Source organism: Oncorhynchus nerka, linkage group LG3 (genome assembly GCF_034236695.1).
Source record: "Oncorhynchus nerka isolate Pitt River linkage group LG3, Oner_Uvic_2.0, whole genome shotgun sequence".
Taxonomy (NCBI): Eukaryota; Metazoa; Chordata; class Actinopteri; order Salmoniformes; family Salmonidae; genus Oncorhynchus; species Oncorhynchus nerka.
Window position 1 is genome coordinate 50,595,123 of NC_088398.1, and position 27,761 is coordinate 50,622,883.

General features: G+C 43.0%; 1 protein-coding gene across 3 annotated transcripts in view; it reads left to right on the forward strand.

Annotated features, from left to right (window-relative positions):
* LOC115110187 (tyrosine-protein phosphatase non-receptor type 4-like) overlaps positions 1-27,761 on the forward strand; it is a 127,678-nt gene that overhangs the window by 20,299 nt on the left and 79,618 nt on the right. For all 3 annotated transcript variants that reach the window (XM_029635621.2, XM_029635639.2, XM_029635629.2), the window contains exon 2: positions 9,177-9,331. In XM_029635621.2, coding sequence (XP_029491481.2) covers positions 9,194-9,331 — 138 coding nt within the window. In that variant the 5' untranslated portion in view covers positions 9,177-9,193. The remainder of the gene's footprint in view (positions 1-9,176; positions 9,332-27,761) is intronic.

The window sequence follows — 27,761 nt, forward strand, 5'->3', positions numbered from 1 at the left end:
TCTAGGAAATAAGCATGTCACAACTGACCGACATGCACCCAATTGACTGACATCAGTTGCTGGTCAGCTCCTGTCCACATGCCAATAGCCCAATAGTATTCTAACACTCAGGGGTTGCATTAGCTTTCAGAAATCTACATTTTCAAAATGCAGACGGCCAGACCATTTCACCTGTGTTTTACATAGGAAATGTAGCTGGCTACAAACTTTCAAATGTTTTGCTTGAAGTTAATCTTGCATTTTAACTTGCTACCGGAGGAAAAACTACACTGGAGGAAAGTATTGGAAAAAAGTAGCCTACACCAGTCAGAGCGCTGTCTGGTGATCTAATGACCAGCAAAGATGGGCTATTGCATCTGATTGGAGAAGTGCAACTGAAGCACAAAATTAGTCCTTTTACATTCATGATTTGGAGTGAACCCTGACTGACACCAAGCAAATTGTACAGTAAGAAGCATTTTTAGATGTGTTTACAAAACGCAGCAAGATATTTGTCTGCGGTTTATCTTTTCTGCATGAAAAATGCAGTATCCTGCATTAATGCGACCCCTGGCTGACTGAAGTCAATACCATTTTCCAAGACAATTCAATGTCTGGTTGTGAGTTAGGACTTACTGACACATGCCTTGACCGTGTTCTTAGAAACACAGCCTGAAGAACAGAGGGTCAGTTGTGTGTGTCAGTAATTCACTCTACCCACACCTCCCAGGATTCTCTCAATTTTAGAACCTGGCAGTCATGGAGCCCACAGAGGATGTTTTTGTCCAAATCTAAGCAATGCATCGGCCAGACTTAACTAGTAGCTACCTCCAGAAGCCTGAGAACCTCCTGGGGCCTTTTACAGCTCCTCTAATGAAGAGGCTGATTCACTTACAGCCTATCGATTTCCCTGGAACTCCCTGGCTTGTTCCCCCTGCCTGCTGCCACACCTCTCCTCTGGAGCTAGCGGACTGTGAGCTACCCGGCTGTTAGCTGCCTATCAGGCCAGGCGTGAGGCATGCTGCCTTGGCTCTAGTTGGCTGCAGTGTTAACCGTCAACGCGTTGCAGGAGCAGCAGGGGGTCTACTCCATGGCGCACCTGGCCTCCCCACTGCGACAGCTGCCAGGCAGGAATGTGCAAGGTCGAGGTGGATGTGGGTGGAAATTCGCAGCGTGATCAGAACACGACCCCCTAACATTTAAACCTGCTAATGTAAGCGCCAAAGAAATCAGGGGAATGTGCTGCTTTAATCAAATGTATGTTTCTGTTTCTCTTTCTGGAAGTCCTGAGTCTAGTGCGATGGGAAAGAGACTAAGTGTCTCCTGTTTTGAACTGCTCCTCCTGAATGATGTGTAACCAGTTTCCACTTTGACTCACATCACTGGATGACTGATCTGTTAATCATGCCGCACTTGTAGTGGTTTTAATAAATTAATCATACTGTATTTTTAATTGACCAAGAACCTGTAAGACTGTAGCCTTGGCCTATCTGTACCACAATATTTAAGCAGATTTAGTTGCAGTGCACGATTACAATGACCGTTGAATAGCAGTTAAATAGTTACCGCAGTATGCTGTTAAAATGATGAACTCGGCCCAGGACTAGCATCTTGCTGTCCCATTTGATAGTTAGTGAAGTCGGTGTAGAATAATGAATGTTTTATGAGTGTACATGTTTACCAACTATTACTAGCGAATGCGTTCTTAGTCTTGTTTTGCTAGTGCGCTGGTTAAAAATAGACAAGCCGTGTGTGTTTCTCAAGCCTGTGGTGTGTGTGAAGTAGAGCCATGATCCCAGGCAGAGGTCACAGTCAGTCATGTCATAAGACCTCATGAGGATACTGACCTTCCTAATGCTTTAAGTTGAGGAAATAAGTCTGGTGTCACTCAGTCTCAGCTGAGATTCATAGACTTGCTGATGTTAACATCATATCAACAAACTTTTATGATCATGGGATATTGATGGCTCCAACACATATCAATGTAAAGGCTTCACATATTCATCCTCAACCTTATTTTAATCAATTTACAAGTTAATGTAAACCTTTTGAAATGCCCAGCATGCTCATGCTTTGACAGCTGCACAGTTCATACAGTAGCTTAACAGAAGCGCAGTGTGCTTTCAATTAACTCTGGACTGAGCTGATGGCAAAGCAAATTTTGCCCCTACCGGCAAACACACCAGTCTTAAAAACCTTCACAGCCGGAGCCCTGAAAGCGTCTGGAAATTAAACGGGTGGGGGTCAAAGTTGTTTTGGCCAGAGGAGAAAAGTGTACAATCCTGTATGCATTAATTTGACAGCTCAACCCCAGGAAGCAGGCCTGTAAAGGTCATGTGGGTTGAGGCTGGCCGGGCAGTGCGACAACACCATGGCCGCCGCTGGGCTCAGCTAACTGACCTTTGAGCAATGTTTGTGTGCTCAGAATACGTTAAAGCTGATGTTCTTGGAAAGGAATGGAGTTCTCTTGTGTAAAACCCTAAGTTGTAAACTGCACCTTCCCCTCCCCTGTTCTCTCTCCTCTACACTATCCCCTAGCCTCCACCTCCTGTGGGCTGCTGGCCACTCGGCTGTAAGCTAGCCACTGACTCTCACACAGGTTCCAGTGAACACCAGAAACAATTATTACTACAGAAATGTAGGAAATCAAGTTTTTCCCAATACAAGCAGTAGACCTCCATCGGGCAACAAACCTCAGACATCACTCCTTAGAGAGCGACCTGAAATACAGTTGAGATACAATTTATTTTCTAAGTGTTTATCCGAGGTAGGGGTGTGAATGTTTTAAGTGTTTCAACGAAATTGGTATCTTCAACGTTTTGAAGAAAATCCATGTTAACTGCACTGTGGAAAAACTTTTTTTTTTATCGCAAAACTACCACTAACAGGTCCCCATCATAAATGGAACGATACAAATTGTATAAATACCTAACGCAACAATGCTTTAACTTTCGTAGGAGGAGATATGCATCTTTCAAATGATTTGCCACACATCTGAAGCGTTCCACACATCATCGTCATTAACTGTTGGAAAAATGGCAGGGTGAGACATACTACAGCAGTGTATGGCAATACTTTAAATGTGATGAAATGAAAACTTTGCTTGGTGAAATTGAGCTACAGTGGTAGTACAGGTGATGCTTAACCATCTGAAAGGGCGGCACCATGAGACCCAAACTGTTGCTGGCAGTGGGCGCAGGCCCGCAACAGACGCTAGACAGGCTTTTCACAAGAAGGTGCGTTAAGGGACGAAGTGATGAAATCCCACCTGATTTTAGAAATGATTGCGGTTGATTTGCAGCCATTGTCAATGGTGGAGGATGTCGGCTTCAATGCGCGCTGATGGCATATCTAGAACCAGACTACAAGATGCCGTGTCCCATGTCGAACAACAGTGACTGCCTGGATGGAGAAGTTGTACTCTGCAAGTACAAGGCATGAGCTCTCAAAAACCCGATACGTGGTGTTAAGATTGTTGGACGTCTATGAACAAGCTGGTATATACGGGTCGCGTTAGAGTTCTGAAATGTTTAACTGGACCATGAGAATCTGCTTTTTAAAACCATTTCACTTGCGTTTTATATTTAAAGTCAAGTGTTTTCTTTGCTTCAGTAGAGTAATCAGGGGCATGCAACTATAGTTGTCCTTCACAGAAAATAGCCAAGTTTATTAGTGCAACATACTCTGCAGAAAATAACTTCATGTCATTTGGTAAAAATGAAGTGCAACGGTATTTGGCTAGCAGCGACAAGTAAATGATCTTGAAATGAAGAAGCAATATCTTTATTTCTGTTTAGGATAAGTAGCTTGCTACATTCTATGATGTTTTGCTTGAAGTTACCTAATGGAGAAAAGTAAGCTACACTGAGAAGAGAAGTACCGGAGAAATGCTACAGATCAGTCGGAGCACTGTCTGCTGATAGAATGCCCTTCTGTGAATTCTCATCCTGAGTGGAGGAGTGCAACTGAAGCCAAAAATGAGTCTGTCAAGCAGAAATGATGACAAGAAGCATTTTCTTATGAGTTTTATATTTCTCTCCCCCAAATGAAAAATACAGAATTCTGTGTTAACGCGACCCCTGCATAGTGGTTCCTCCTTTTAAAAGTTGCGAGCTTACGCCGCGGGACGTGGAGGTAATTTGTGGTTTTGTACGGTACCCTGTGTCACCACCTCATTGCTCCAGACCAGCATAAGGGGGAGTTAGAGCACTGATTGTGCTTTTTGGTCCTGTGTCTCTTAACTGATAATGAATGGGTGACATAAACCTAAATAGAAACTGATCATTATTTACAAATTAGTAACAATGTCTTACCCCATGTTCAAGAATGGTCTTTTTCTCACTCATTTTACGTTATTTGAAAACTAAATAATTCCAAATATAATTTTTTGAACAAAGCGATTTATTATTGGATATTCTCACAGATATATTATTAACCCTGTTATGAGCAGGACCATTTATATTGGTCATGGCTCCCAAGTGTCGCACAATGGGGTTGCCTTGCAGTTCTCCAGCTGTATCCACTGAAAGAGCTTGAGGTTCAAGGCACGAGGACAGGGGCACGGGATGGGCCGCAGAGCCGGCACAGAAGACCGACTTGGCCCATGGAAGGGAGGAAGGGAGTGGAACCCCACCCCGACACACTGGCAACACTTTAATGGGCGTTGCACTAATAATGGCGCTGACTAGGGAAACGTTCCCTCTGTTCTGTTCTTAGTCAAACTAAAAAATGTAACTAATAATGGGTTCTTTTATGCTTTCATTAATAAAATAATGATAAAAATTGTCTTTCAAGATGCCAACGTTTATTTCGCTATGGATCCATAATGAATTACAATGGGAATAAATATCACTGAATTACAGAAATATCCTCAATGTAATTATTGGCGGAGAGTCACGTCATATTTTTCAATATACTGTAGGCTTACCATAGGGGACATGAGTCTCTAGTGTTGAGTAATGTGCTGTTAATAGTGGTGTAGGTCTTATTTAAAGAGCATATTGAAGTGAGCAGCAATAGGATTTGAAGCAAATGCCTACAACTATTTTAGCATCGTTTCGTGCTGCTCTGAGACAAGCATGGGGACTGGCCTTGATAAATAAATGAGGTTTTTATTTTCACTTAATTTCCATTTGTGTATTAGACTAGAATTAGAAAATTAGGGTGTAGAAATGTTATGCTCATATACCCTGATGAAGACAGCTAGTCTGTTAACGTTGGTTATTAAATTATTGCCTCTGAGCTCCTAGAGCGGGGGCGGCTCACCTTTTAATTTTTCAAGTGTTCCACTCCTCTAGCCAAAATTGGTGTGCGTTTCTTTCGCCTCTAGATACTCTTAGTGTGATCTTTATTTAACTAGGCAAGTCAGTTAAGAACAAATTCTTATTTACAAGGACAGCCTACTCCTTCCTCCCCGTCGGGGAATTGAACCCCGGGATTCCGCATGCCCGCATTCTCTAGTACAGCCACTATTAAAGGCTATCAAATGCTTCTCAAAGATGCCCTCTGGTGGTCAAACTAGCACCAACTAGCATTAATGGTACCAGTGGTTCACACTTAAATAACGTGCCATAGAATTCTGCGGCACCATGCAAGCTGCCTGCAGTACGCAGCAGAGAATCTAAAAACAGCATTAATTACCATAGTTGCTGAGTGGGTGGGGGACAGCAGTAAGGTGAGCGCCGTTTGGTAGCCAGCTGCGGTAGATGGAATTGCATTGCCACCTAGGGGTTATACGCAGGAAAATATCTGCACTGTGAATTCACATGTAATTGTATTTTTTTATCATTTAAATGCAACAAAACACATATGTTAAACATTTAAGGAACATTTTACATTTGTCACAGCCCTACTTCGAGGAGTTGATGATTTGCATAATGGCCTTGCTTGGGAGTGATGGGCGGAATTTATTCTAAAAGAGTAACATAAACAAACCAAACATTTACCCACAATGGGAGGAGTGGAGACTGGGAGAGCACGACACAACTCAGTGCTATTCGTGTGATTGTAAAAATGTATCTTTTTATGAAGGTCTGAGATGATAGCTGTCCGGGACACACAGTACCTGCTCACTAAGTCATTGATTCATTGTAGCTTATGTGCTGTCACAATGCCTTCACTGATCTTATTCTGATTGCATAATAAAACATTTTAGAAGTATTTTTTTCAGTTGCTGGTGTCCTGTTACAAATGCCAGCTGGGATATTTGTTTCCATTGCAAGGTGTTTGGTAAAATGATGACACCAGCTCAATATGTTTAAGGTCAATAGTGCAACGGTGTTGAATGTCCTCCAAAAACAATGACCAGAAAACAAACTGCTTACTTTCATCATAAATATGGCTATCCTGGGACTAGGATTTGTAGTGTTGTCCTTTTTGCTGAAATGAAATGAGGCGTAACAGTGCTCTCCAGTTTGGTGTTGCTGTTGTGTTGAATGTGGTTGTTTTACACCAGCCTATAGAATAGGCCTAACCTATGGATTGGACATGGGAACAGACCTTAAGTGATATTCATCAGTCAAGGATAATGTATTCACTATGCAGCCAGTGGAAGTGTGTGTCACCAGGAGTCCAGGGAAGCTTGTGGTAGAGTGAGGGTATGGATATTGTCCTCATAGCTACAAACAGTGGCATTTCCCTACTAACATTGTATGGTTTTACCCCAGGCATCCAACACAATAGGTGGTGTCTGGCTATCCAGAAAGTCAAGGGTCAAATGCTACCTACAACCCCTGAACACCCTCTCTATGAAACAAGCATTCTTCCCACTCTGTTGTCTGTGAGCCCATTCTCTGTGCTGTCCTAGATACTAGTACAGCAAACCTGTAGTGTTGCTTTTTCTTGTACTCAACCAAGGGAGGGTAGTCCCATGCTGTTAGTTTTCTCAAACAAGCCTCTATTCTTAATTGTATTGTCATCCTTGAGTTGGAGAATTCCTGCCAAGATTGCCAGTTATGTGACAAGTCTAACACCACTCTCCAACTGTCTTTCGATATCACCCCACATGAAGATGAAACGCAAGTCTCTACATCTGTAATTGACCACCTGTTTCTCTGTGGCCCAATTTTGGCGAACAGTGTACAGTATACTACTACACGTTACTGTAGCAGGGAGGAAAGGATATCTTCAGATTCCCCTTCGCTTTTCTACTATCCTCTGGTCTGCATTGTGACTGACCTAAGCCTTGGGATGCATCCCAACTGGTAACCAATTTCCTATATAGTGCACTACTTTTGACCAAAGCCCACAGGCCTCTGTTCAAAAGTAGTCCACTATAAAGGGAAAGGGTTGCCATTTGAGACGCAACCTGAGTATTTGTTGTGAGGACACATACTGTACCTATTCAATGGGTGTAACTGTGGAGAGGGGTTTGGCCGGTGGAAGATGGGGGACAGAGACTGGAGCTGCTGGGACGTCTGTTTGTTATAAGCCGAGAGCACCGGAGGAGCCCACTGGAGTCATTAGGCTTGACACACACACACACACACACACACACACACGTCAGCCCAGGCCCAGTGTTTGGAAGCTCTGCTGACTGGAGGAAACAATAATGGAAGCATTCTTGCGGAGTGATCCCGGTTGAGCGGCCAGCCGACCTGCTGCCTGCTGGATCGCTAACTCACTGGGCTTTGTTCTCCTCTCATTGGGATGGGATGTGGAGACTAATTACACTTATTATTATTATTATTATTATTATTATATATACACACTGCTTTTGATTTAGAACTGAAATAGTTTGTGAGAAATGTGTGATGTATTTGGTATACAGTTTTTATATTGTCATCGTGAGTAGTTTTACTCTCTTATTACAGCTGGTAACCTTTGTCCGTTGAATGATAAAAAAAACAACAAACAGCTTTTTGGCTCATGGTTGTCTTAGTCTCCACAGCCTAGCTGAGAGGCTGAAGGGAACAGCTCGCAGCTGTGTGTCACTGAGCTGCGGTGAAGGCGCTTCCTCATGACTTCACCTCATCGCTGCCCGGCGTACCCGCTCCATCCACTCGATGTAGAGCCCCACATGTATGACACCAGGGTTGTGAGGGCAAACACAGCCGCTGCATGCCTGGGAGTCTGCCGGTTACAGAGATGACATGTTTTCACATTGCTGACACTGCTCGTTTGATGTCAACTACAGTGAACATGATTCAACTTGACTCTGGGAGATATTGAAGATGTGATGTTTGGAAGGTATTCTCAAAAAGAAATATTATTGTACATGCGCATCTTATCAGATTCCTCTTTCCATACCGTATGCGTGACTAGTGAGCTGTAAGTAATCGCCCCCCAGGGCCTTTCTTAAACACTAAGATTATATTTTCCAAGTACTGTATCTCCTGTCCTAAGAGCACTTTTGCCATCACTGCATTAGCATACGCCTGAAGACATTCATTTTGCATTTGTCATTTTAGCAGGCTCTCTTATCCATAGCGACTTAGTTATTCATCAACTACCCATCAGACAATACCCAGAACCTCTATATGACAGGTTAAAGACATATCTGGGAGTTGTAGAAAGAGATTGACAATGTGGTATTAATCCGGGAGAGCTGGTACCCTCTTATAGGAGATTTTACATTCCCAGAAATACTAAGTACATTAGGGCAGCAGGCAACGTATGTTCGTGGAACAAGTGCTCTCGTGACTCTCCACGGCACACTTGATTTGGTCCCTGGGGTCCCCTGCTATGTCTGTTCAACTCAGCACTTCTGCACACACAGGCAATCTCCTCCCATTCAAATTCATCATCGGTGATGCCTCCTGATATTTTGTGACAACCACTCAAAGGCAAGGAAAAGCCTTCCATATGGATCCATCAGGTTTAAATGAAGGTGCCTTGACCTCCGTTGCTGCAGTGTAGCTGATCCCTAGAGGTGCAATTCTGTCGGAGTTCACATGGAGTTATACTCCGCATGTAGGCTGCTGTACTCCCTATTCATTTTAATTCTTGTCAGATGGAGCACTTGTTGCCCCCTCTGCGTGTGAAGGCTTGTTAGCGTAGTGCTGATGTCAGTAGTACTGTATGATAGACTTTGCGGCCCTCTAACTCATTCCCAAAAGAATGCATTTCAGAACTGTCATTCTGTATGAGTGTTGCCAGACCGACTTGACAAGAAAAGTGTACCTGTCAACTCTACAGTAATCTGTGCATTGGCCAGGTTGTCAATGTCCGCTTCCTTAGTCTCTCTGTCTCTGTTGCAGACCCTGGTTGGACCGTAATGACCGCACGCTTCCGGTTGCCTGCTGGCAGATCTTACAATGTCCGGGCGTCGGAGCTGGCACGCGACAGCCAGCACACGGAGGTGGTCTGCAACATACTTCTCTTGGACAACACCGTCCAATCCTTCAAAGTTAACGTAAGTATCACAACAAACTAGTATATTCATGTTTGTGTACAGTATGTTCCTGATCGACTGTAATGTGTTAACCATGTTGAAAGCACTAAATGGCCATGTCCCAGAGTAGTACAGTATTGCAGCCCTACTCTACACACAAACTCTGGCTCTCCAACTATCGAACACTGTCCTCTTGCGGTGGTAGATCTTTCAGGGCTATTTTGGCGCCAAGATTGTGCAACTCTCCCCTATAAAATTTCCAGGACTGTTAGACCACAACATGTTGTTAATCTAAGATGAAAATGACCCCCAGCTGTTCCTGACACCCTCTGCAGGGTGGAGAAGGATGGGGGTTTAGGCCAGGGCTGCAGCCCTAGCTCCTCTCACCATGAAATGCCTGACATTCCTACTCAGAGGAGCCTCCCCAAGTGCTGCCCATTTCAAGTACATACTCGCTCACAGGCAGCATCTTTCTAGCTACACATACACACTACACACACTGGGTGCCAATCAGGGACAGTAAATCATAGTGTTCACTGTCTTGATTGCAACACCATTGTTTTCCCTCCCGATAGAGAGCAGTTGCTGCTGCTGCTGCTAGGTTATTTGAGCGCGGCAGCCAGCCACAGAGAAAATGTTCACCACAGGACATTTCTCTTGATGTTGTCATTGTTCAGAAAGATGGCCACAGAATCATATTTAATGTCAGGGGGAATATAAAAGCGGTTGCACAAAGTCACAAACTGTCCCCACATGTTATATAATAGTTATTATGGAACTTCTGAGTTATGTTTTTTAAATTTTTATAATCTCCATCTGTTGCCCCGGTAGCCCAGCTTTAACATGAGCTCATGACTGGTCTTGGCCGAGCAGCTTAATGAATCAAACTCAACTTTCCTGATTTCCTCCCTCAGTTTCACAGCGATTTGTACTATGCGGTTCCTGGAAACCCAGCCGTCCCTGGCGTAACAAGAGTTGAATTGATCAGATTTAACCAAGCCTTGTTGTGACTTACATACAGATCTTTTAAATGTGAGTGGAAATTCATAATCCAAGGTGGAGATTTGAGAGCGAGAGAAGGGAGGAGGAGAGAGGGGGATGAAGGGGATAGTAAGGAAGGGCCTGAAATTCGCTCTGGATAAGAGCGTCTGCTAAATGACTTAAATGTAAATGTAAATGTGATTGTTGGTGTCAGACAGGTCAATGTAAATATTCTCATTCCTGGTTGTCTGGGTGGGTGTAAAGTGGGGAAAGGTAGGGTATGTGCTTAACTATACGCTCATGCATGCATACATTGTGAGTTGCTTTCTGGACCAGCTTAAAAGGGTGTGCGAGCATGGTGTTGTGTATCGGGTGTGAGTGTGACGCTCGACTGTGTGTGTAGCCCCATGCCATATCCTCAGCCCCTGGCCTCCCACTTTAGAACTCTCCTCCCAGGGGACCACTCAGAGACTCCTCTCCCTGCCTGCCCCCTTCTCTCCCTGCCGGCCTGTGTCCAGGGTTAAAGTTCTGTCACTGCGAAGGATTTCCGTCCTATGGATTCTGGAGAGTTCGTTTAAAAATGCTGCTTTGGAGATGAGACTGATACAGAATTGTCTGTTCTACGAAATAAATTCCCAAATAATTGTTTTTGCAAATAGACTTACGCTGTGTGCCCTGAACTGACAGTGATGTTGAGATGAAGGGATTCAAATGAGAGGTTCACCGATTAATCGGAATGGCCGATTTCAAGTTTTCATAACAAACGGAAATCGGTATTTTTGGGCGGCGATTAAAAAAATATAATTAATTTTTGAAATATTTTTTATACTTTTTTATTTAACTAGGCAAGTCAGTTAAGAACACATTCTTATTTTCAATGACGGCCTAGGAACGGTGGGTTAACTGCCTCGTTCAGGCGCAGAACGACAGATTTTCACCGTGTCAGCTCGGGGGATCCAATCTTGCAACCTTACAGTTAACTAGTCCAACGCAATAACGACCTGCCTCTCTCTCGTTGCACTCCACAAGGAGACTGCCTGTTACGCAAATGCAGTAAGCCAAGATAAGTTGCTAGCTAGCATTAAACTTATCTTATCAAAAACAATCAATCATAATCACTAGTTAACTACACATGGTTGACGATATTACTAGATATTATCTAGCGTATCCTGCGTTGCATATAATCTGACTGAGCATACAAGTATCTAAGTATCTGACTGAGCGGTGGTAGGCAGAAGCAGGCGCGTAAACATTAATTCAAATAGCACTTTCCTGCTTTTTGCGAGCAGCTCTTCGTTGTGCATCAAGCATTGCGCTGTTTATGACTTCAAGCCTATCAACTCCCGAGATGATGCTTGTGTAACTGAAGTGAAATGGCTAGCTAGTTAGTGCGCTAATAGCGTTTCAAACATCACTTGCTCTGAGCCTGCTTGTAGTTGTTCCCCTTGCTCTGCATGGGTAACGCTGCTTCGATGGTGGCTGTTGTCATTGTGTTGCTGGTTCAAGTCCAGGGAGGAGCGAGGAGAGGGACGGAAGCTATACTGTTACACTGGCAATACTAATGTGCCTATAAGAACATCCAATAGTGAAAGGTCAAAATCGAATCAAATCAAATTGTATTTGTCACATACACATGGTTAGCAGATGTTAGTACGAGTGTAGCGAAATGCTTGTGCTTCTAGTTCTGACAATGCAGTAATAACCAACAAGTAATCTAGCTAACAATTCCAAAACTACTACCTTAGACACAAGTGTAAGGGGATAAAGAATATGTACATAAAGATATATGAATGAGTGATGGTGCAGAGTGGCATAGGCAAGATACAGTAGATGATATTGAGTGCAGTATATACATATGAGATGTGTATGTAAACAAAGTGGCATAGTTCAAGTGGCTAGTGATACATGTATTACATAAGGATGCAGTAGATGATATAGTATACAGTATATACGTATACATATGAGATGAATAATGTAGGGAACATTATATTAGGTAGAATTGTTTAAAGTGGCTAGTGATATATTTTACATTTCCCATCAATTCCCATTATTAAAAGTGGCTGGAGTTGAGTCAGTGTGTTGGCAGCAGCCACTCAATGTTAGTGGTGGCTGTTTAACAGTCTGATGGCCTTGAGATAGAAGCTGTTTTTCAGTCTCTCGGTCCCAGCTTTGATGCACCTGTACTGACCTCGCCTTCTGGATGATAGCGGGGTGAACAGGCAGTGGCTCGGGTGGTTGATGTCCTTGATGATCTTTATGGCCTTCCTGTAACATCGGGTGGTGTAGGTGTCCTGGAGGGCAGGTAGTTTGCCCCCGGTGATGCGTTGTGCAGACCTCACTACCCTCTGGAGAGCCTTACGGTTGTGGGCGGAGCAGTTGCCGTACCAGGCGGTGATACAGCCCGACAGGATGCTCTCGATTGTGCATCTGTAGAAGTTTGTGAGTGCTTTTGGTGACACGCCGAATTTCTTCAGCCTCCTGAGGTTGAAGAAGCGCTGCTGCACCTTCTTCATGATGCTGTCTGTGTGGGTGGACCAATTCACTTTGTCTGTGATGTGTACGCCGAGGAACTTAAAACTTACTACCCTCTCCACTACTGTTCCATCGATGTGGATAGGGGGGTGTTCCCTCTGCTGTTTCCTGAAGTCCACAATCATCTCCTTAGTTTTGTTGACGTTGAGTGTGAGGTTATTTTCCTGACACCACACTCCGAGGGCCCTCACTCTTGTGTCTGAGCCGTTGAATTGAGATTCTACTTTGTCTCTATACTGACGCTTAGCCTGTTTGATTGCCTTGCGGAGGGAATAGTTACACTGTTTGTATTCGGTCATGTTTCCAGTCACCTTGCCCTGATTAAAAGCAGTGGTTCGCGCTTTCAGTTTCACGCGAATGCTGCCATCAATCCACGGTTTCTGATTTGGGAATGTTTTAATCGTTGCTATGGGAACGACATCTTCAACGCACGTTCTAATGAACTCGCACACCGAATCAGCGTATTCGTCAATGTTGTCGTCTGACGCAATACGGAACATATCCCAGTCCACGTGATGGAAGCAGTCTTGGAGTGTGGAATCAGATTGGTCGGACCAGCGTTGAACAGACCTCAGCGCGGGAGCTTCTTGTTTTAGTTTCTGTCTGTAGGCAGGGATCAACTAAACGGAGTCGTGGTCAAGGTTAATTAAATACAAATGGTATAGAGGGAAATAGTCCTATAATGACTACAACCTAAAACTTCTTACCTGGGAATATTGAAGACTCATGTTAAAAGGAACCACTAGCGTTCATATGTTCTCATGTTCTGGGCAAGGAACTTAAACGTTAGCTTTTTTACATGGCACATAATGCATTTTTACTTCTCTAACACTTTGTTTTTGCATTATTTAAACCAAATTGAACATGTTTCATTATTTACTTGAGGCTAAATTGATTTTATTGATGTATTATATTAAGTTAAAGTAAGTGTTCATTCATTATTGTTGTAATTGTCATTATTACAAATAAATAGATACAAAATCGGCTTAGTAGTGGCTTAGTAACTGCAGTTTTTTAAACAACTGAAGTTTGAAGCATGGTTTAGGCGCAGTTGGGCAACGGAGTTCTTAGAGGCAATGGTGTCTTAAAAGGGCAATGACATGCTTTGTAATATAATTTTAATTTTTTTAAATTTTCGAGTGAATAATTTTAAATAATTAATAATAACAATCAAGATGTGTTTAATAGAATAAATGCAGATGGACTAAGCCATTAAGGTTGACTCAAATTTGCCAGAAATGCTCCTTACAGAACAAATCACTGCGCTCTATGCTCCTCTGTAAACTGCTCATCTCTGTATACCCGGATGCTTATTTATAAAACCCTCTTAGGCCTCACTCCCCCCTGCGATACAGTTGAAGTCGGAAGTTTGCATACACTTAGGTTGGAGTCATTAAAACCATTTTTTTTCAACCACTCCACAGATTTCTTGTTAACAAACTATAGTTTTGTGAAGTCAGTTAGGATATCTACTTTGCATGACACAATTTTTCCAACAATTGTTTACAGACAGATTTTTCACTTATAATTCACTGTATCACAATTCCAGTGGGTCAGAAGTTTACTTACACTAAGTTGACTGTACCTTTAAATGATGTCATGGCTTTAGAAGCTTCTGATAGGCTAATTGACATAATTTGAGTCAATTGGAGGTGTTGATGTTTTTCAAGGCCTACCTTCAAACTCATTGCCTCTTTGCTTGACATGGGAAAATCAAAATAAATCAGCCAAGACTTCAGAAAAATAATTGTAGACCTCCGGTTCATCCTTGGGAGCAAAAATAATTGTAGACCTCTGGTTCATCCTTGGGAGCAATTTCAAAACACCTGAAGGTACCACGTTCATCTGTACAAACAATTGTACGTAACTTTAAACACCATGGGACCACTCGGCCATCATACTGCTCAGGAAGAGGACGCCGTCTGTCTCCTAGAGATGAACGTTCAAATCAATCCCAGAACAACAGCAAAGGACCATGTGAAGATGCTTGAGGAAACGGGTACAAAAGTATCTACAGTGAGCCACATAATTCATTGGACAGTGACCATTTTTTGTTATTTTGGTTTGGTACTCTAGCACTTTGAGTTTGCACTTCACCCTCATTGTATCCTTTCAGACTCAGCTTTAATTTGAGGGTATTTTCATACATATCGGATGAACAGTTTAGAAATTATAGAAGATTTTGTACGTAGTCCCCCCCCCCCATTTCCGGGCATCAAAACTTTGGACAGTTTAACATAATGTAGAATAAAGTAATCATTGTTAATATTTGGTCGCATATCCTTTGCATGCAATGACTGCTTGAAGTCTGCGATGCATCGGCATCACCAGATGCTGGATATCTTCCCTGGTGATGCTTTCCCAGGCCTGAACTGCAGCCATCTTCAGTTCCTGCTTGTTTCAGGGACTTACTGCCTTCAGTCTCTTCTTCAGCATGTAAAATGCATGTTCAATTGGATTCAGATCTGGTGATTCACTTGGCCAGTCAAAGATTTCCACTTTTTGGCCATCAAAAACCCCTTCGTTGCTCTAGCAGTATGTTTAGGGTCATTGTTTTGCTGCATGATTAAGTGCCATCCAATGAGTTTGGAGGCATTTGATTTTATCTGAGCAGATAAAATATTTCTGAAGACTTCAGAATTCATTGTTCTACTTCTGTCTCGTCACATCATCGATGAAGACAAGTGAGCCTGTTCCACTGGCTGCCATACAGGCCCAAGCCATAACACCCTCTCCACCATGTTTCACAGATGAGGTGGTATGCTTTGGTTCATGGGCATGTCTTTTTTTTTTCTCTCCACACTTTCCTATTGCTTTCACACTGGTACATGTTAATCTTTGTCTCATCTGTCCATGATACTTTTGTCCAGAACTCTTGGGGCTCTTTTTAGGTGCTTTTTTAGCAAACTGTAATCTTGCCTTTCTGTTTAGGCTTATCAGTGGTTTGCATCTTGTAGTGTACCCTCTAGTCCTGCTGGTGTAGTCTTCTAAGTATGGTTGACTTTGACACATCTACACCTGCATCCAGGAGAGTGTTTTTGATCAGGGTTTTTGCAATGTTCCTGATTGATTGATATTCATTTCTGAGCCTTATGACGGCCAGCTTCATTTGCGTCGACACCGCTGTCTTCCTTATGTTGTCACACCCCAACAACAACCTCCAAAGGCAACAGCAAAGTCTAGAATCAATACTATTCATCAACAGCTCTCCTGCATTCACTGACGTCACAAATGAATACACAACGACATATCTGTGAAGCCAATTCAACAAATACTTGCAGTACCTTAAAATGGGGGGACCATGTACAAAAGGTGCTGTCATTTCTAAATGGATCATCCGATATGTATGAAAATACCCTCAAATTAAAGCTGACAGTCTGCACTTCATCCTCATTGTTGGTGTATCCTTTCAAACTCGGTGCTAGAGTACAGAAGCAAAATAACAAAACAAAAAAACCTCAATGTCCAATATATTATGGTGCTCACTGTAAGAGAGTAATAGGATACGGCGCCTGTCAAATTTGATTGATTGCTGACCTTATGACCTGTACAGAATATGTGCCCCCGCCCCGCCCCCCCTGTTCGTGTGGTCATGTGTTAGAGGGTGTTTGAACTTTTGGGGCCCATGCCCCCCTCCACCCCCCCAGTTTTATCTCCCTTATGGTTGTTATCTATGAAGCAGGAATGTCTGGGGCTATAGATAGCGCTGGGGCCTCAGCATTATAAATGTCCAGAACAAGGCTTTCGAAACCCAGAACCGTAAACCCTATTTTTTAAACATGGATTTTGCGATCAGTGGCAAAGCTGTGATGACTGTAGCCTCGGAGGCAGGACCGCGTCTGAAACATCGAGAAAGGGCAAAGTATACAGCCGCAATATACGATGCACCAAAAAAGCGGTTTTTAAACGTGTATAGAACCCAGATACCGCCCGCAACGGCGCTGAAAGATGAAGTGTTGATGTCTAATGGACAGCATTGGGGGCATCTGTTTGATTACTTGGCCTGTAGCGTGAAACTCTATACGTTGGCCGAAGGAGAAGAATATACCGACCAGAAATTAGGCGTGACTTATGATGTTGAAGACTGGACGGTTTTTCGACAGGTTTTGTGTCCCGAACTGAGCCGTATCACCAAGGGTTACAGCTTGTTCACAGGCTACGAGACCCGTTGGGAAGGTACCCCGGACACCTCAGGAAGAGTATTTCACAGAGTTAAATTACAACGTATAAATGGACGGCCTTGCGGGTGCGTGGAATTTTACGTCAGCACCGCGGAAATCCGAAACCAAAACATCAGGGCTGGCGGTTCGGACGGGATTTCCGGCCGAATGCTTATACCCCTTAAAAGCTGGCCTTTAATGGAATTGCAAATGTTGGAGCTGTTGGACTCTCTGTTTGTACAGAGCCAAAAGCGCCAGAGCATTGTACGGATAAAGAAGTGCATAATATATACGAATCCTGAGGATTACGACTCAAAGCAACCCCAAGAAGATACAACGTCAGGAGAGGCAGCCCCCAAAGAAAGCGAGGTAAGCTGTGTTGTTAACCCCGCCCAGATACCCAGAGGGTTGGTTCAAGAATAAAAAGGCTGGTTCTTAAAACCTACAGTTCTTAACCTACGCATTGACCATGGATATTCCTAACGCATACCCAAACTCCGAAACGGCCTGGGCTCCCGACACTAAGGATTGTATGCCTCGCAGCCCTCCATTCTACTCCCCCCTGGCAAGACCCTCGACACCCCCTACCTGTACACAACCTGAGGACGTGTTTGATGGGGTGGTCAGTACTATTTTTGTTGACACAATCAAGGCCTCAGTAGCCGCGCTTTTAGACGTGGTGATTGGAGAATATATACGAGAAAAATGCATCGGTTGTGAGATTAATCACCCCAGCCAGCGAAGGCACCCCTGCCTATACGATCCCCCAAGATACTACTTCTTCAACAATTTTGAGGCGCTGGTGAAAAGACTTTGGTCCCGCCGGTTTATACCATCGCTGGTCAGAGCCCTGGAGGCGATGGGCCTTGTGCCGTCTATCCCCAGAGTTTACGGGGTAACCGAAGCGTTCCTACACGAGCTGAAGGAGGCGATTCACATACACCAGAAACTCAAAGAAATCCGACACACCCTGGTGGAGGATAACAAATACAGGGAGGCTGTGGTGTCGGATGTGTTGGCTTTCTGGCTCAATAAACCCCAAGAGCCCGAGTGACATTTTTGTTATTTAGATGTAGAGCAATGGGTAACTATATGTATACGATGTTAGATAGAATAAATACATTTTTTCTTTTGAGAGAACTTACAAGTGTTATGCATCAAATTATTGAAAATAAAGTGAACAATGTCTCGTTCTACAAAACCCCCAATTCCGGGGCTAATGTAGAGCGTGTTTTGAAAATGGACCAAATCATGACTCATGTACGCCATGCTGGCGAGGTTCTACAATGGACACAAATGGTAACCCGGCTTGGTGGTGATTCTGAAGAACTAGAAACAACCTTGTCTAAGATTTTACTTTATTTGTTTGAAACACCCTTTAATTGTACCATGTATCATATTTGTTGTTTATATACTTTTATAGCGGATGTGTCTGTTGTAAAAATTCAGCGAAACAAACCTGTTAATCTAACCCAAATATACAAGGTTTTACATGATTCGATCATAGAGAAAGGGGGGGCATGTATCCTGCAACGAATTAGGGATTGTCTGTATACGTAATACCTAATGTTTTCATGAAAATAAAAATCCCAAAAATGAAAATGAAATGTTGTTGTTATTTGAAAGTGGCTCATTAACATTATTGTACCTCAGAGAGGCAAGAAGGATGGCAGAGCAGATTTTGAAAAACATTTATTATAATCCCTCTAACCCGGGTCTTATGGTGGTAAGGAGCGTTTACAGCGCTTTAGCCGAAGAAACAGGTCACAGGTTAAGCGATGCTAAAGTCACTGAGTGGCTATCCGAACAAGATGCGCACACTCTACATAAACCCGTGAGAAAACATTTTCCTAGAAATAGAGTTTTTCTACACACCCATTGTCCCAATTTCAGGCGGATCTATGTGACATGCAGGCCCTTGCAGATAAAAATGAAGGAAACCGCTACATGCTAACGGTCATAGATATTTTCTCTAAAATAGCTTTTGTCCGGGTCTTAAAGAATAAGAGCGGCGCTGAGGTGACCAGGGCATTTGCCTCTATCTTGAAGGAAGGAGGCGCCCCCAGAAAGTGCAGACCGATGGCGGAAAATAATTTTTTAATAAGACCTTTCAGAAACTAATGAAAAAGCACAATATAGTACATTTTGCTACAGGATCGGATTTGAAAGCTTCTGTGGTTGAACGCTTTAACAGGACTCTGAAGGAGAGGATGTGGCGCTATTTTACAGCGCACAACACGCATAGATATATCGATATAGTTCAAGATTTAGTAATTGCGTATAACAATAGTTATCATAAAAGTATAAGGATGAAACCCTCCGAAGTCTCTTCGGAAAACTCTTTTCAAGTCTTTAAAAATCTGTATGGTTTGCTCCCTCTTCGCCGTAAGAAAAAAATACATTTTAAATTTATTGTGGGGGACTTGGTTCGTATATCCAAGTTGAGGGGTGTTTTCGATAAAAAATACGTGCAAGGATACAGTGATGAGCTTTTCACGGTTACAGAATGTCTGCCGCGCATACCCCGGTCTACATATTAAAAGATTATGACGGGGAACTTATAACGGGATCTTTTTATGAGCAGGAATTACAGAAGGTAACGGTTGGTAAAGACAAGGTGTTTCACGTAGAGGAGATTCTAGATCAAAAGAGAGAGAAAGGTCAAAAATGGGTGCTGGTCCGCTGGAAAAACTGGCCTCTAAAATTCAACAGCTGGGTATTAGAGAAGGATGTAGTGGAGGCATCAGGGGTTAATTTAAACCCCCATGTATGATAAAATACATCCTCATTCGGGTGTACAACGGAGGGCATAATGGAACACAGCGGCTTCTACCTGACTCTCCCCAGTAATGCGTCAGCACACATATATCGTAATAATCAGAGTTCTAATTATACAACCAATTTTCCAAAGCCTATAGAGTTATCAGAGGCCTGGGAAGTAGGGCTCAGCGAGATTACATGCCCCCATAGCTGGTATAATATCAAAGATAAGGACCGGGAATTTTATTTCAAAAAGTTAACGGAACCTGCTAAATTTATTAAGGTTAAAAAAGGGTTCTATAGAACCGTTGAAAGGCTCGTCTCCCGAGTTGAATGAACGGCTATCGCAGAACAGTATGGAAATATTCCTGATGTACAACCCTATAAATAAAAGGGTACAAATCTCAGGAGATGCTTCCGGGGGGATAAAGACCAGTGGTAATTTAGCCTACATGTTAGGGATGGGGCCCAATACATGGACGTATGTGAGAGATAAATTATTCCCATTCCCCGCGGATATACATGCAGGATTTTACAACATATTTGTGTATACCGACATCATATCCTATCAAAGGGTCGGAGACAGCTGTGTGCCACTCCTGAGAACGGTTCATATAGATGGAAAGGATGGGGACATCGTCACTGTCACCTACGACAAGCCACACTACGTACCTGTAAGCAAGAAATATATTGAAAACATTCTTGTTGAGCTTAAAACGGATCAGAACGAAAACATTGAATTTACTTATGGTAAAATGATTGTAAAACTCCACTTTAGACCAACCAAAACCTCTCTACATATATAATATTAGTATTATATATTTTATATACATAATACATCTAAATTAAAATTATGGAACACCGACATCTCGACCCTAACAGGTATGTCACATACTATGTGGATCAAGTGGGTAATGGGTTACCAGGATATTATGGATCGCCCACCATGTATGGTTCGGGGATCGGAGGGATATTTCGTAATCTCTTTAGGATGGTTTTACCGTTTATGAAGAGAGGCTTCAGCATAGCCAAACCGCATTTAAAATCAGCAGCAAAAAATATAGTAAGTGAGGTTGTCGCCAATGCGATAAACAGAAGGGCGTCACCAGATGTCGAGAGTCAAGAAGGCTCGGGGTTGATGATGTTGTCTCGAAGACCGAATAAGAGACCGCCAGGTATAAGGCGAAGACTTGAGCCTAAAAAACGGCGGTTAACGGTTAAAAGAAACTCAGTTAGTCAAAGACGGGGTAAAGTGAGGAGGTCTGGACCAAAAACGGTAAAAAGAATACTCTGAAGTATTTTCTAAAAGAACAAGCACCATGGCTCTTTTACACCGCATGTCCTCTGAAGCTATAAAAACAGAGCTCGATCTTTTCACGGCCCCCTTAACCCAACATTCAGTAGAGAGGTCCAGTTATGTGGAGATAGCCCCACTCTCTGCCATTACAGACAACGGCCCCATAGAGTTTTTCATACCAGGCCACGGTGACAACTATCTGGACCTCAACAACACCTTGGTGCATTTGCGTCTAAAAGTAACCAAAAGAGATGGTACTGATATTGCAAACGATGCCAAAGTGAGTCTCATTAATTACCCAGTGGCCACCATCTTCTCCCAAGTGGATGTGACTTTGGGGGAACGGCTAATCAGTCAAAGCAGTGCCACATACCCCTACCGTGCCATCATGGAATGCTTACTCAACTACTCTGAAGACACTCTCAAGACCCAATTCAGCGCAGGGCTTTTTAGCACGGATACTGCAGGAGGCTCTATGGAATCGACAGACCCATCCACAGGTGCAAATAAAGGCCTGGCCGCCCGGGCTCGCTACTGTGCAGAATCTCGAGAGTTTCATCTGCTAGGCCCTATACACTCTGACATTTTCTTTCAAGAACGTTTACTCTTAAATGCGGTTGATTTAAGACTAAAATTAACCAGGGCCAAGGATGAGTTTTGCCTAATGTCTGCAACGGATGGGGACTTTAGCTTAAAAGTGTTGGGGGCCACACTTTTTTAATAAAAAGCATCGGTATCTCCGGCAGTTCGTCTGGGTCACTCACAGGCTTTGCTGAAAGGAAATGCCCTTTACCCTCTCCAAAGAACTACCATGAAAACCTTTAGCATACCTGTGGGCAGCAGAATCTGCAGTCAAGAAAACCTATTTCTAGGCCCTTTACCGCGATACGTAGTTATAGGTTTGGTTGATCACGCCTCCAATACGGGCAGCTTAAATAAAAAAAACTTTAATTTTCAACACTTCAATGCAGAGTATGTCGCTCTGTGTCAGGACGGACGTCAGGTCCCTGCTAAGGCTTTCCAACCGCAATTTAATAACAACATATCTGTGCGAGAATTTTACAATCTATTCCTGGCTACCGGGAGGCATCTAAAAGATCTCTCTTTACCTATTGACAGAAATGATTTTGCCGAGGGTTACACAATGTATGCTTTCAATTTATCCCCAGATGATGACACCTCAGGAAATCTTTCTGTGGTCTCCCAAGGTAACCTCAGGCTGAAAATGCGTTTCCGTACACCTTTAGCCTGTACGGTTAGCATGATTGTTTATGCCTGCTCTGATTCAATCTTGGAGGTGAATAGCCGAAGACAGGTTTTAGTAGATTATTATTAAGGATCGTTGAGCAAAAGACATGAATACCCAAGAGTTGGAAGGGCTGATGAGCCGACTGATTGGAAAACAATTTTGCGGAGTATTGGCTTGTGATGAATTCCCTATGGAGAAATGGAAGGTGTGGCCTGCAATGTTTATTGTCAATACCCATCCTAAAAACATGCCGGGTGAACATTGGCTAGCTGTGACCTTAGAAGAGGAAGGAGGAAGAAAAATCTCAACTTTTGATTCCTATGGTTTCCCACCCGGTTTTTCACATTTCCCCAAATCTATTAAAGAATTTCTGACCAAAAATGGCTCAAAGATATACTACAATATCAAACAGGTGCAAGATACCCTTTCAACGACATGCGGTCAACACTGTGTATTCTACCTATGCCAAAGAGCCCGGGGAGTTTCTTTTGAAGATGTTATGTCTCTTTATAAGGATGATTTAAGAAGTAATGATAAAGTTGTAGCTTGTTTTGTTAGAAAATATCAAAAGTGTTCAAATGTGTATCCTCTAAGAACGTGTAATCAAGGCGTATGCTCACGCCAAATGTTTCAAGAATGCCACAAATGTTAAATTGCTTATTTTTCAAATAAAATTTATTGAATTTAATCATAGTCATTCAAAAGGCTAACCACCCAGAGAGATCGGGATTAGGGAAAGGTCCAGAGGCGTTCAGGGGGGTAAATGGGTTATCGTCATTCATTTCATAAGGATGCGAGGGTTTTGGGGCATCTTTAGGGGTGCTGTATCTCGGTGACGGTTTGTGTTTTAAAGAGTGAATCTGTTGCCGAATCTTATAGTTGGGTACACCCGAGAGGGGTATGTTGAGGATGGCCAGGGCCTTAAGAAACTGAAGCCACCCTGGAGGTCTTCGGTCATCAGCCACCTTGTGGGCAGATGTGGTACTTTTAAGCAAGTCAAGTATATGTGAACCCTTGACAACAGCCCCTGAAGGATAAACTCTCCTTTGTCATTCCAAGTAGCTGCCCCATTTGAGTCTTTTAGCTTGTTCATAATGTAGCTAACATTTTTCCTGTTACGTGCCGGAACATGGGTTAACAAGTCATGCATAACTTTATCTTCAACAGGCATTTGATCTTCAGATGGTAAGCTCGCAGGTACCGGCCTTACAGGGGCGTGGCTCTCGCGAGGCTCGTCATCTTTTAAAGGGTCCTGTAGGGAAATAGTTAAATGGCCTGTCTCTCTCTCCCCTTGTTTCACCAAGGACAAATACCTTTGCAAGAGGTTTGTGTATTTTTGGACCTTATCATAGGGGTTCAATCCTTTTTGATTCAAAATATCCTTCATGGCCGTATCCAAATCATTTTCCGCTGTTTGTCTGATATTTTCGGGGCCCCTGCATTTGTTTTTTTAAGTCTATCCAACTCTTGTTGTGGCACCAGATACATTTTATTGGCCATCACCCTATGTGTTCAACCACCACGTCGGGCTGCAATAAGGCTGGTGATGAAGGGCACGGCTATACTTAGTAAAGGTAGAATAAAACCGCCAGACTGTTGTATGCTATGTCGTTTCTTTTGAAGACTGACCCTTTTATTGGCAAAGAGCTTGATCGAGGTCTTTTGTCTCTTTAATTTTTTCAATTGTGTCAGGGTGAGTGGAATGCGTCCTTTGAGAAGATTCAAAGCAATCTCACATAGGGATAATATGAGATCTGAAGAACAGTGACCCAAGATGGCCTTCCGTTCATTAGATGTAGCCCCAACTAGGCTTCTCAAGAGGGGCAAGTTTCTTTTTAAACGCAGAGACATAGCGGCTACTTTTTTTTTTAGGAATGTACACAGCCGGCCACTCCCACGGGAACAGACCGGTTCGTAGCCTCAGGTGTTCTGGAGTATTTGCTTTTAAATCCACGATTAAATAAGATAATGGCGCTTGGGTTGCGTCCTCGTAGCTCTCCATAAAGTAGGATTTCCTTCCCGGGTACATCTGCTGAGCTAGAGTGTTAATTTGTAGTTTGTCTCTAGGATTTTTGAACAAAACCATGTAATTGGCGTTCAAACTGATGGTGCGGCTATTTTTACCTTGGTGAAACACATTCTGCACCAAGTAAAGCACGGACAGGTTTCTATGATGCGTATATTGGGTAAACGCTCGGGCAATTTCGGGATGTTCGCTACCTGCAAATAGCATATCGTCCAAAACCAACAGATTGTTTTTATGAGGAGGTAAAAGTTCATCATCAGACAGGGTATCAGGTATTCCTTCAACAAACTTGATTTTTATTGTCTTCAACAATTCATCATACAGAGGTTGATAACATGAATAACACCACACAACATTATCAGGCTTTTGAGATAACACATGTTCAGAATTCTCTAAAATACTTTTTACAAAACAAGTTTTACCACTATTCGAAAGCCCTGCGATTAAGGCCGAAAATGGTAGTTGCAACCGGGGGTCAAAACCTTCTACAGCAGTCATATCTTAAGCTTTAAGACCCCTGTAGCTTGTAGCATAAGTCAACACCCAAAGGGGTAATGTGGTCCAGTCAGGCAAAAAGCAGTCTCTTGTCATAGACAACCCTGAATCTTTTAGTAAGTGGGGCCTTCCTCAGATGGAAGCCCTTTATTATACACAACAATCTTTTTGTAGGAGCTCCTAAATCTCAAAGTCACTATTCCTGTCATTTAGGAACCACCCCTCAAACAAACGTGTGATTGATTCCTAGTTTTTACACGAGGTGTATTTTTTTTCATAGTTTTTGAGTCACGCCTGACACACTGCGGCCTGTAGCATAAGTCAGTAGCCATAGGGCAATGTAGTCCCGTCAGGCAAAAGCACTCTCTTGTCATAGACAACCCTGAATCTTTTAATGAGTGGGGCATTCCTCAGATGGAAGCCCTTTTTATCCCTAACAATCTTTTTGTAGGAGCTCAAAATCTCCAAGTCACTATTCCTGTCATTTAGGAACCCCTCGACCAAGCGTGTGATTGATTCCAAGTTTACACGCTGGGCATTTTCATAGTTTTGAGTCACTCCTTTGGCTTTCAATACCACGTGATTCTTTAGCGTTCTAAAAGCATAGCTTTTGGGCCCACAGGATGACCATTCTGTGATATGGTCACCCTCTGCGAGTTCGCTCGTTAAGCCACCCAGATAGTTGCTGAGTGGGGGGCTCCAATCCCCTGGTTTGCTTACATAGACCACAGAGTCTGTGTCGTGGTAAAGTACCCGCCTCTGAAGCTGCTCCATGAGCTTGTACAGTTCAAGTCGGCCATAGGCCGTGGTAAATGCTGCAAGAAACACATTTACATTACCCGGGGGTAGAACCCACTTCTTGTTACGTCGCCATTGCACCAAGGCAATGTCTTGACTCAAGAATGAAAAATGTGAAATTTCGTATTGGTCCGAAAAAATGAATTCCAAAAATTCTTCAGGGTCTTTAATAATCGACGTTGTCAACATATTACACATATTACACATATTATTGCAGGATAGCCTGAAGCCATTTGCTTACATCTCAAGAAGGTCTTGATGTACTCTTTAAAAAGAGTGTCTGATTTCTTTGGAAAGTTCCATACTTCAAAGATTTTGGCCACACGATACCCCATCTCTAAAGCCTTAGAGAATTCAGCTGTGACCCATACACCTGTTAGTGCTCTTTCTTGATCTGTGTGATCACATGGGTTTTGTTGTATGTTTTCACTGCAGGTGCGACAAAGGGGAAAGAAAAGTTTTCCTTGAGGGCCCCTGTAAGGTAACACAGGTATAAACAAACCCCTTGGAGGGTAGACTGTTGCTTTGATCAGACCAAAATAGTTTTGAGTTAAGTCAAAATCACGATTAATAATTTCAGGATGACCTATAGGATAGCATGAGGAACTCATTACATGCGGATAAAGGGATGTAAAATCCACATAGCCTATTGTCTCGTCGGGTTGCGCTACATACCTCAATGTCAAAGCATTGGTACGGCCGCCATACAAGGCCTGTCTTGGCTCCAGAGGTTCTGGGATGTCAAAGCTGGAAAGGAATGCTTGAACATGAGGATCAGACTTTTTGAGGGCTGTCCATTCGTGCTCCCACAAAACAACCACTTTTAGACCGTAAGTAGCCTGTAACGAATCAACTTTGTCTTGAAACTCTAGGTACATTTCCCCAAAAGTCTTTTGGGTTAGGACACATATGTTCTGGGGCACAAAGCAAGATTTGCAACCATGGAAGAAACAACCGTTGTACTCATACACGGTCTCAACCCCGTCAATCTTGGTGTAGCCATCTACATGGTAAGAGCCAAACGCCTTCTCCCCTCGATTCAAAGCATGTTGAATAAAAATGTCTTTATCCTGGGCCATATACTCTAGCCATTGAATGGACCCACTAGAGTAGGCCTTGAACTGGCGTCGGTAGTTGTCAGGCGAGGGGATCGCTATAGAGGATGTCGGCATATAGTGTGTACGGTATGTTTTCATGCATGCCGATGCAATCGTTGTACAACTCCAAGGGTCAATACCTGCATCTTTGATTACCTCTTCTCTGAATCTGAGGCATCCTTCACGAAGTATAACCACATCATTGTCACAGTATGATTCCATCTCTTTATGGAAATCAAAGGTGCCATGTCTTACTGTCTCATACCAAGTCATGAATCTCTCTCGCTCTTTGGGAGACATTTGATCACACCCATACATTTCTGGGCTGGGATATGATCCTATATAGTGTAGATTCTCCTCAGATGTGAAGAAGTGGGGGAACCACCCTTTCACAGAGTTTTCAAAACCCAAGGCCTCTGGCATTTGAGCCAATCTCATGGGTAAGAAGCTTAAACTGTCAATGTATCTCTGGTTGAAGGCGGGATCTACAAAACACAGGATTTTACTCCCTTGCGCTAGGACCCTCGGCGCTATGCCTTGCTTTATCAAGGGGTTCAGAAGAAGGTACGAGTTGTAGGCTCTAGCATTGTGCGCTATGAACGTAAAGTTTCGGTACTGTGGTTTTCTAAAATGTTTTATAAAGAGTAGTGCACAATTGGATCCTTCTGCAGACCACTTTTCCCCCGTGAATGTCATGGTAGATACAAAAATAGGCAAATGATCCCCCGATTGTTGATTTTTCTCAAAATCATAGAACACATATTTCTCTGAAGGTTCATCTTCAGCCAAGGGCTGAATATAACACTCGTGTGTCACTTCTTGAACCACTTCAGCATTTCTGCTTTTCAGACCCCCTTTACAGATTGGACACTGTAGGATTCCACAAACATGTGGTTTAGGGCTATCTATTTTAAGGCTGTAATTGCAATGACATTTTGGGCATTTCTTGTTAATGGCACAAATGCTTACAGATTTACCGGCCTTAGGGTGCCATGTTTCAATTTTGTGTTTATCGTAACAGTAGGTCGAACGACATGTGCGATGGCAATCCTCACA